The sequence below is a fragment of the Lycorma delicatula genome, chromosome 2 (genome assembly GCF_047948215.1).
Source record: "Lycorma delicatula isolate Av1 chromosome 2, ASM4794821v1, whole genome shotgun sequence".
Taxonomy (NCBI): Eukaryota; Metazoa; Arthropoda; class Insecta; order Hemiptera; family Fulgoridae; genus Lycorma; species Lycorma delicatula.
In genome coordinates, this window is record NC_134456.1 from 221,443,953 (window position 1) to 221,455,639 (window position 11,687).

The 11,687-nt window shown below is 29.5% G+C and overlaps 1 protein-coding gene across 1 annotated transcript; it reads right to left on the reverse strand.

Moving 5' to 3' along the window:
• On the reverse strand, positions 1–7,948 carry LOC142320073 (uncharacterized). The gene is made up of 6 exons (XM_075357750.1): positions 7,829–7,948; positions 7,051–7,183; positions 4,931–5,116; positions 4,613–4,752; positions 2,724–2,896; positions 1–94 (listed from the first exon to the last, which is right to left on the reverse strand). Exons 1-6 carry the CDS (start codon positions 7,946–7,948, stop codon positions 1–3), a joined length of 846 nt encoding a protein of 281 aa, XP_075213865.1.
• Between the last annotated feature and the right edge of the window lie 3,739 nt (positions 7,949–11,687).

The following is an 11,687-nucleotide window of genomic DNA, read 5'->3' on the forward strand; positions in this document are numbered from 1 at the left end:
CTATGCACCGATATCTCTATCCATTTTCAAGAAATTAGCTATTAAAGAACATACTGACTTCTTTGGACAACCAAAAATAGAACACATTTTAAACCTAAAATAGAACAATATTCAAAAACAATTAGAATTGTGAAAATTTGTTGATTCATTTTACATTTATTGATTTTCTCTTAAAATCCTTCGTACTATTGGTCAGCAAATACCTATAAACAAAATCATCAACATTCATTTAATACCTGATATTTTAAATATCATTTTAGACTATTTCAAACAATACTGTTATTTATAATAGAAGTTACAATTTGAATTAAGAATTTAATTGTTTATTTTGTTTTGTTAAGAAAGTGATACAATTACTATGTTACAATTAAAAGTAATACTGAAACATGTAGTGCTGCTTATAACGTTTTTTCTGCTTTATAAGTTAACTGCTTTATACGTTTTTCTTTAGTACCTCTTTTCATTTTTGCCTATTATTCAGTTTTTTCAGCAGTAGGTGCTGAAAAATGATTCTCTACTGGATTCTCAGGATTACTGATTCAGTGATTCTCTACTGGAATCTATGTCACAGTAGTAGTATAAATTTTTGAAAAAATTTAACAATATTTATTTTTTTAAGTAGGCAGTATAAATTATCACAAAACAAAATGACACTTCAACAGTCTTCTTCCTGATCATCCTGTTTCAATTAGCTACCTTAGAAAGTTAGTAGCTAGTGGAAGTGTTAACAAAAACAAGAAAATATGTCAATTTCCTCTAGTTTATTACAAAAAAAATTATACTCTGTGTTTTTTTGGACAATAATGAACAGTCTACTAGTTGTATTGGCAGTAAGTATGAAATAGATCATATATCTTAACAGACCTTTAAAAAAAATAATAAATTCTATTCTTACAAAATGCAGCTACGTCAAAAACTCAATAAAGATAGTTCTCATCACCAAATTCAATTTTGTAAGGAAATGGGCAATATTTTAACAAATAATTCATAATTTGTCAACAATACTTCCTTCAGTGATAAATGCACTTTCTATAATAATTGGTTTGTTAATAGACACAATTGTAGGAACTGGGATACCAATTACTTGAAACACTTATTACTTTGAAGTAACATCCAGAATACCATTTGGGTTGCCATTCTAGACAACTGGACCTTTACTCATTGATAGCAATCTTACAGAAGCTATGTAACTGCAATGTTAGGAAAGGAAATCACATCAGTAAGTAGAAACATTATGACTGAATTCTGGGAAAAATTACTGCAAGGTAAACTGTTTTCTAGAAAAATGGTGTATTACCCCAGTTCAACAGAGAAGTATGCAAATTAATTCTTAAATACTGAATTTCCAGAAAAATGGATGGGTTGAAGAGGATCAGTAGACAGGCCATCATGTTCTTCAGATCTTATACTGGAATTTCTCTTGCAGGGATGTGTGAAGTCCACCATTTACAAAACTCCTGAAGCAGATATTGAAGACCTGAAGAACAAGCTAGCTGATGTGAGTCAATCCCTTATCTTTGAAATGCTTTCAAATGTAAAGATAGCATTTCATGATAGAATACAAGGTGCGATTGGAAAGTTTTAAGGCAGCTGGTGCTACTACTCAATAGGAGGATTATTGATTTTGCAAAATGGGTGAATAAACTGAATGAGTTTTGGCCAAATTTTGTTTAAAAACCAGGAAATCAACTTTGAAGACTTATGAACTCTTAAAAATAGATTTGGAATAAATGTTTGAGCTGATCAAACGTTTTTATCTGGTTAACAGATTCAGAGATGGTTACGAATCAAAATATTGTGAAAGTTCATGATTTAGTGTGCTCTGACTGTAGACTTACAATTAGAAAGGTGGTTGATGAACTGAATTTAAGTTTTTACGCAGTTCAGTAAATTTTAACTGATGGTTTGAACATGTGTTGTGTGTCAGCAAAATTTATTCTGAAATTGTTGTCAGACCAGCAGAAACAACACCCACTTGAAATGTCCCAATAACTGATTAATTGGGCTGAAACTGACCCATATTTGTAAAATAGATTAATTACAGGCAAACCATGGGTTTAGGGATATGACCCACAAACAAAGGCACAATCATCATAGTGGAAGGGTCCAAGTTCGTCACAACCAAAAAAAGCACAACAAAGTTGGTTGAAGGTGAAGACAATGTTGGTAGTTTTCTTCAAATCTATGAGTAAATGCATCACAAATTCGCCCCTAGGGAGAAGACAGTTAATCAGGAATATTATCTTATTAGTGTAACCAGGAATATTAGTGTCTTTCAGTGTTAGTGCGAAAATATGCAAAAGAAAAGGCCTGCACTCTGACAAGAGAAGAATTGGGTCCTCCACCATGACAATTTTGGTTCATTGTACGTTTGGACCCAAAAAAACCAGAATAGCTAAAAAAAACTGAATGGCTGAAACAAATTGAAATAGCTAAAAAAACAACATACTAAAGAACACATTGCAGATTAAATATGTTATTTTATCTAAGGGTTTTTCTAACCGTTTAAAGATGCAAGATATCAACAACAATTTTTAATAATTATTATGCCTGAAATATTTTGTTAAAATTTCAGACAAACTTATCTATATTAAAAAATTCAATGTTTGGACTAATTAAACAATCAAAACAACAACAAAAAAATTGCAGTTTATCCAGCAGTTAATTATTAACTATTCAGATTTTAAACATATTGTAGGCAGAAAGGTACATTATCTACTTACGCAAAATATGGTTTTCTTCTAAACATATTTTGATTCACATTTTCAAATGTAATATCATAAATATCAATTGAATTATCTTGATCATTTATAATTATAAGCTTAAAATTAAATCCAACTTGAATCACAGTTAAATAACTTATAGATTTATAATAAGGCCAGGTCCAGAACTGCTCCTATTTTAGGCAAAAATAAAATTCCACATAACTTATTAAGTTATGTAGATTATATGCACATTGAATTGTGTTACATAATATATAATATACAATATAATTACACAGTAAAATGTATATAAACAAACCTTGCATATGCCAGAAATTTTTCTAATTACTGTACCTGATTTTTTTTCTTATTAGAGTACATAAATGTTAACCTCTGTAAGTGGAAGACTTACAGAGGTTCACCACACATAAGTTATTATTTAAGACCGTATTAAAATAGATACCAAAGCGTATGAAAAACTGATTTAATTAACTGACTTAATTTTCAGTACATTTTATTTACCCTATTTTCCGTGATAGAATATAGTGAACAAAAAATACCTCTGTTTTTGTTAAGTTATTCATAAATTTGGTTATAATTTGCTATTGTGTCTGTAAATTACCTTAATGATTGCTAAAAATGAATTGTTACCAGGAAAGTGATAACATAACATACATAGGTACTACGTAACTCAGAAACCTATCTAAATTGAAAGTCAGACCTAGCCCGTATGCATTTATGAATTTTGCAAATTTTATGTTATAAATAACATTTTACACACGTGATAAAAATATTCTTTGAAACAATGGTAGTTTCCTTTGTTTTTCTTCCCTACACCATTTTATATTTTATAAAGAAAATTTATACCTTAAGACCTGATACAGAAATCATTATAATATCTGATGTCTATGTTTACACTTTCTCTAATAAATAAAGAATTACAATACAAACACATTGACAAATTTCATAATGGCAATCATATCATTTTTTTATCTTTTACATCCTCATTCATAATCATTAGTTTTATTAGCTAAAATTTCATGTTTAAACATCATATAATCAATCAACAAATAAACGTTATTGCAGAAAATTGAAGATAATTTCCATCTGAATTTCATCTCCATCACTAATAAAAAATTATTAAACTGAAATAATTATGAAAATGTAGATTTTCATTGTTATTATTTTTTAAATTGATAATTAGTTAAATTGTTTTACTACCGGTTTTCCTTTACTTGAATCTCACTTTTTGAAAAAAATGTAAGTTTTTTTTCATACTGAAATTGAAGACATGAATCTTATGGTTGGGCTGGCGGCAGATTGCAATCAAGCTGAAGAAGCATCTATATGCAGAATATTTTCCTAATCACCAATTGCAAAATGAGATTTTTTACTTCTCATGAAAGGTTAAGAGAAACTAGAAAATTTGTTTATAGAGCTCATGATCAAGAAATACCTTAAAGCACAAAAAAGCTATAAAATTGGAAGAAAAATATCAGAACACATTGAGGAAATCTAGAGGAGAGTACAAAAAAGGTTATGTTACGTGACAAAGTTTACAACTGTTTGGAGAATTTTGTAAATCAAACTGCTGTATCTGAGTAACGTATAAAGCTTAGATCAAGGCAGTAAACTAAGATTGCATTTAAATTACCAAAATATTATATTAACAACAAAAATTTACTTTTTGTTACTTTTCAAACTCTAAAGATCGATTCGTATTGTCAAGGTTTTCATTCTGACCATGTACGGGTAAATAAAGATAATTTTACTATTTTAACCTTAAATAAGTTGATCTAAAATTCTTTGAGTTACACATTTTCATGCAAAAAATGCCTAATTTTACAGTAATTATTTACCGCTTAGCAGCATCAGATAAACAAATTAATAACAAAAATAAATAACTTTACCAGCATCTCACTGTGAAACCTGTACCATGAAAGATTGGTTATTGGTGTATTTAATGCAACTACACAAAGTATTTCTGTTGTTTTTGAGGTAACATTCCACCATTCAAACATTGATGCAGATATTGGTTTTGAAGGAACATCTGAAACATACAAAGAACTACCAGTAAACATTTATAAAATTAATAATAGAAACGTTAACAATTTTTTTATACAAACAAACAAAAACTGTTCTGGTACATTAACACATCAGAAGAAGGCAATACAGAAATAAGTTTAAATTACTAAAAAACAAATAAATTTAAGAAAGTTCATAAGTACCTCTTTCAGTCTGTGTCAATTTCAATTTTTTATCATGTGATATCTGCTGCAAACCAGTAATATTAATCAACTTATTTTCAGCAAGACCTAACAAATATATATAATTAAATCTTGATAATGAGTACCAATGAAATACACCATCACCATAATTGAATACTATCTCTTTTACTGATGAAACACGCAAAGCTAAAAAAGAAAAGAACATTAAATTTATTAATCTATTCTAAACAAAAGTATTAAAAAATAGACTTTTTTTTAACTACCTAAATTTAAATTGATAACATACTGATCAAATACAAAAAGTCAGTACTGATAAGTAAAGATGATTGCTCAGTTGGCAGTAGCAGTTCAATTTTTTTTTAAATTAGTAAAAGTGAGTAGTTGTTGATTAAAAAAAGATGGTTGGTTGGATACATTGTTTGAAAGTTGGTCAGATGTAATAAAACAGTGATATATGAGTACAAGATGTATAAAATACAAAGCTATGATTCTCTATTCTGCCCAAGTATAACAAAATAACTCTTAGTATAACTTAATGATCTTGACAACTACGTAGATCCACAAGTCAAGCTACTAAAGGTAGTTCAACAATGGCTACTGTATTCCCAGTGTGGACTCAGTAACAGGTAGTTGTTTTAATTGGAAAAATAGATAGCAAAAATTGAAATTCATCATCAATATCATTGGCATGATATTATAAATTTACTGATGATCAAATTAGTGTGACAATGAACAGAAAACCAGGTATTGTTCCACAAAAGGAGATACCATTAATAAAAGACGATAAAATTTGTATAATTTGTAATCACCATATGACTACCAAATATAAGAAATTTATTTTTTAACCTTTTACAATACAGTACAACTTGAAACATTGTTTACAATCATTAAATCCACCAAAGAATACGCAGCAGAAGAATCTCAAAGCATATGAGACACAAGACATACGAAAAATTTCATAGATGCATTCTTTGCTTAACTCCACCATTTTTATGAATAATTCTTTTAGTAAATAATAATGGAGGTGATACATGATATCATTGCAGTCTTCAGACAAAAGTCCAATCCATGACATGAATCATTCTACATTATTCACATTCTAAATTCTACATATCCACTACTAAAAATTCCATGTTAGAATCTTGTTGATTCTTGAGTTTTGATTCATGTATTTGCTAACTAGACAAACATATTTATGCTGTACTGGAAAACTGGCAAGTTTGTGCTGCACCAAAGACCAAGATGATTCATCACTACAAGGAAGTAACCAATTCATATAATATTTTAGCATCATCACAAAATAATATTGAAGTGCTGTATTTCTTATCCTTCTTTTCCATTTTTTTCAGCTAGGGTCAGAACAATGAGAGAAGTATGTTGAACAATAATGTAAGGATGAATAATTTTTAAAAGTGTAAAACTGCAGTAAAAATAAATTACAAAGATAACACACATTCAACTTATTTTCTGTTTTCCCTCTAAAGTAGGCATCACATTTGAAATGGCTTAGTCATTTTTAATTAAACCCACAGAGTTATTTAATTTTGTCCACAACTCAAACTTAGGCTATGTAGTTTTTTTTAAATATTCCAAGGCAGCTCTCTTAATAAAAAATGATTGTTCGACATCTTTTTGCACAAATGTAATTTTAGTGAATAATAATATCGATTAATTCTGCTTAAAAATTTGAGCAATCTTTCACATTTAGAATTTTTTTTATTTCAGCATTCAATGTTCTGAAATTTAAAGAGTGTGAAAACAAGATTTAATGCCAACAACTAGTCACATTTTACTAATCACTTTTTGCATAAATACCATTAAATAATAATGGTAGTGCTGTTTCAATGAATAGTATTGACATGCATTAATGGCTAACTCATGGTAATATTTTAAAACTTAAAAATAAAACCATGATATTTTGTTTATCTAAACTGCACGACATATCACATACATTTTTCTTATTTTTACTAATAATAAAGTAGATAAAAAACTTATTCTTTTTTTTTTCTTATTCAATACTTTCAATTACATTTGCAATCATTATCTATAACATAACTATAAAATAGGTAACAAACAGTAACAAAACAGTAAAGGTAACAAATTATTGTTTTTAATATTACCTTCTCTATTACCAGTTCCAGTGTTAAACACATAATCATGATAAACTTTTTTATCAGCTTCATCATTCAATACTTCTGTAAGTATGCTGTCAAGTCCATTACGTACATCAATTAGCATCATATTTTCACTTTCCTACAAATATTATTTATAAAATTATTAAGTAAAATATAATAGCAGAAATTAACTTCTTAATAATAGTAACAGAATTAATAACAAATAAAACTGAAAAGAAATAATGCCTAAAAAATACATTTCACAGAAATTCTAATGACACAAAATTTCAATAATTTAACTAAAAATTACAGGATGTCACAATTTAGGAATTAAAAAAATGTTAAAGACTGAACTGGTAAAACAAAACTAATCCCAGTTAATTAACACTTAAATAAATTAACTAACAAATAACTGAAAATAAAAAATTAGATACAAAATATTTATATTCACATTATATATTTTATTATTAGCTGCTAAAGATCACAATATAGTCTGCATCTATTTTAATTAGTATAAACAAAAGTAAGCTTTAGAAGCAGAGAAGGGTACCCATAGTACCTCCCTATCCTGTTAGACCGAGTAACTACAAAAATAATATTAAAAAAACTGATTACATAAAAAATAAATCAAGATTTTCAATAAAATAAGTATTTTGTCCAATTCATAACTAAAATATTAAATAAGTCAAAATAAATCAATGTAAAAAAATTACAGAGAAAAATAACATCTTTCTTACTCCAAATTTTGATCATCGGCATATTTAATTGTCTTTATTTTTTCTACCCCTACTGTCACATAATCATCCTCATCCACATCTTCCAAAACTTCTTCGGTTAGTTGAGCTCCATAAATGTTAAAAAGGATTGGTGATATGCAGTATCCCTGCCTAATTCCTCTTCCCATTTTTAGTGTTTCCGTTTCTTCATCTATTCAAATCTGTTCCTTTGTCCTACATATAATTCATTTTTTTTTGTGATGTCAGAGGGGGGATTTTTTTTGACGTCAGTGGGGGGAGGGTCAAAGGTCAAGGTTGTCCCAGACTCCCCATTTCTATATACTAATGGTTTTTCTGTACTGAAAAAAGATTTACCGCCTTTGGAAGATTTGATACAACTGATAACTGATAACAAAAATGAATTTTGCTCCAAACTTGAGCATTGCTCTAAGAATTTTACTAACTCTTCCAATAAGTGTTGCAACCGGGGAACGTAGTTTTCCAAACTAAAAATAAACAAGAACTATTTGCGAACATCACAAATAAGATTGTCAGACCTCGCTATATTAGGAATTAAATATGAACTCAATAACAGTTAAGATGTTTCTGAATTAACTAGAGAATTCTCTGAACGAAAAGTTTGTAAAAAAATTTCTCTTACACTCCTGTTAACTGTTTTTTTAAAATTAAGTATTTTAAGTGAAAAGTTATTATAAGTATTTGTGTCAATTACAGAGTTGTTTTTGGACGTTCGCTAAAAAATGTAAAAAAGCCTGTATTCCTTTTTCTTTTAGAAAGCTTACATTGTAGTTACAGAGGGGCGCAATTTTTTTACTTTTGCACAGAGTGGTTTAAAGGCTAAATCCGACCCTGATATCAATACTCACATTTTAAACCTCAATGGGTATTCACTAAGTTTTTAAACTTTTAAAAAGTTCAAAAAATGATGTTTTGTTGCCACGGATTACAGGAATGGAATGGGAAAAAATTGTTATAGTCATTTAAAGGTCCACTGATGTAAAAAATATTCATGTAAAAATATCCCATTAACTCCTTTTGTGGAGCAAGAAATAGAAAGAAAAGAAAAAAATTGGACAATTTGTTATCTTGATAAAAAAGACTTCAACTTTAATACGAAAAATTTCTTGTTAATATGATCAATTTAAAGTTTGTAAACTTTATTTTGGCCAAAATACCCCACAACCATTTTTTCCAAATTTTGCAAAAATTTAATATAATAAATTCTTCTAAAGACAACATCTTCCTACAAGTTTGAAGAAAATTGGTTTAGAGATTTCATATTTATTAAACTTCAAATAAGCCAACATACAAACATGTATTAAAATTCACTTATAAAAACAGTCATATTGGGCTCAGGGATAACATCAAAGAATTGTTTTGTAATTCATATAAAGTAAGGATTTTGTTTTTGGAGAAAATTTTTTTTTTTTATAAATGTCCCCTTGAGGCACAGTTTAAAAAAAGTGATTTTTTGATAATTTTTTGAAATCAATTACTATACTTTCCCTTTAATAGCTAAATTAGCTGTATTAGCCAGGAAAACTGTATACACAAAAAAGCTGCAGTATAAAAAATGAATAAATACATTAGATATTTTTATAGTGAGAAAATAAAATAATGCATTATATATTTAACATGATTAACTAGAATGCACACATAAACAAGAAAAAGTCCAATATCAAATGAAAGCAAATTACCTACATTTCCACACAAATGTAAACAAGCTCATGCAGACTGATAAGCTAAAAATAATAACTGGCGTAATGGACAAACACAAAATTCTCATCATGGGTCTGCAGGAAATAAGAAACACTGGCCAGAATGCCATGAAATCTCAAGGAAATAGACTACAAAGGTGGTGTATAAATGGGAAAAGAGTGATGAAAAATATCCCACAATTTGGAACAGGCTTTTTAGTCAGCCTCAAAATAATAAACTCTATACAAGAATTCAAGTTATAATCCCCAAGAATCTCAACACTCACCCTAAAAGCATCTAATAAAATCTACACTATAATAAACACCCGTGCACCCACTAACAATAAAATTAACTCTCCAAATGACCATAGAAACAAAAAAATTCTGGGATCTACTCAACCTGACTATAAATAACACCCCCAAAAACAATGTTAAATAAGACTTAAATGCTCAACTGGGCAAAGAAAGAAAATAGCGTGACATCGTCAGAAAATGGTCCGCCCAAAAGAAAACAAACAAAAATGGATGACTCATCAATCTCTGCAGAAACCACAACCTAATCTTGAATCCATATATTTCAAGAGGAAACCTGAAAAACTCAAAGCCTGGAAACACCCTGACTACACTAAAGGAGAATGGCAAAACTAGACCATGTCTTCATGGTCAAACACCATCACAAAGAGATCTACAATGTAAAAGTTTTCCAAGGAGTAGACACAGGCTCAGATTACTATGTAGTCAAAATTAAAATTAAATTTACTCCCCAAAGAAAGCAACAAAACTAAACCCCTAAAACTACAAAAAAAATGGATCCTACCCAACTAATCAACAATGAAAATTACCTAAAAGCAACCAAAAAAATAACAATCAAGGATAAACTCGAAAACCTGGTCAACAACCTTAAACAAATCATAAAATAATTTGCCCCCAATAAATTCTCATAAAAAACATAAATGGTCGAACAGTGAAAGTGACAAAACAGTGGAAAAAGACTAAAGCATGGTTATTTCACGAATCCCAAAAATCAGAAACATCCTTCCAAAATCTTGCAAAACAAAGAAAAGGAATCAGCCAAACCTCACAGAGAATAAAAAGACATCACCATAAATACACACTGAAGCCAATAGAAGAGGAATTCACTAAAATGCAGCCAAGAGACTACTACAAAACTTTCAAAAATCAGTTCCAAAAATACGAACCCCGAACCGTACCAATAAAGAATGAAAATGGTGAACTGACCCATAATAATCAAGGCAAGGGGAAAAACAAGCTAAATATTTCAAAAATTCCTAAATTGCGAAGAACTGACAGAACTCCTGAACTTCAACACCAACACCCCAACAACAACACCACCAGAAAATATTAACCCTCCCATAATAAAAGAAGTCTACCAAGCACTGGGTGAGATGAAGAATTACAAAGCAGCAGGAGAAGATCAGACTTTTGTAGAGATCTGGAAACATGTAGGAAGGAGATAAATAAAATTGTCCTTCAACAGCTTGTCAACATCTGGATCAAAGAAAAACTAACAGAACACTGGACGTCAGCTCTCATCCATCCGCTACACAAAAAAGGGGACAAAACAGACCCTAACAATTACAGGAGAATCTCACTCCTAGACAAAACATACAAAATTCTTTCAAGAATCATCCTCAACAGGATCGGTACACAACTTGTGAAAGAACTAGGAGAATACAAGGGAGGTTTCAGATCCTGGAGGAACTGTCCAGACCAGATCATAAATCTCAAGCTAATAAAGGATTACAACAGAAAAAGAAAACAGACAAGGAGATAACATTTGTAAATTTCAAGAAATCTTATGACTGCATTCCCAGAGAATCCTAAAGGAAGCCAACTTTTAATGGTGGATTTACAGAAACTCTTGCCTATCCCGTTCCTTTATGACAAACAATCAATTTATCTCGGAGAGCTATGGACATTAATTTTCACAATGATGATCCAAAAACAACAGATTCATTTTGCACGATTATGATGAAACCACTGGAGGGTGTAGAGGAAATGAAATATCATCATGCTTCTTAAAATGAGCAGGGAAATATTTGCAAGATGATATGAACTTAATATCTGGTCTGATAAATAATTGTTCAAGCCAAAATAAAAAACACGATATGATTATAATGTACATGTAATTAATAGAAAAATTTACAAATTATCAACCACAAATAATTGTTGCCTGGGCACACTCGTG

Bases quoted from the DNA above. Each gene is read 5' to 3' on its own strand.
- LOC142320073 (XM_075357750.1), bottom strand. From the start codon at position 7,948: ATGGGAAGAGGAATTAGGCAGGGATACTGCATATCACCAATCCTTTTT. The intron at 7,184-7,828 runs GTAGAAAAAATA...TAATATTTGTAG, and splicing joins ATGATTATGTGACAGTAGGG to GAAAGTGAAAATATGATGCT. The intron at 2,897-4,612 runs GTAAAGTTATTT...TGCCTAAAATAG, and splicing joins GGTTTCACAGTGAGATGCTG to GAGCAGTTCTGGACCTGGCC.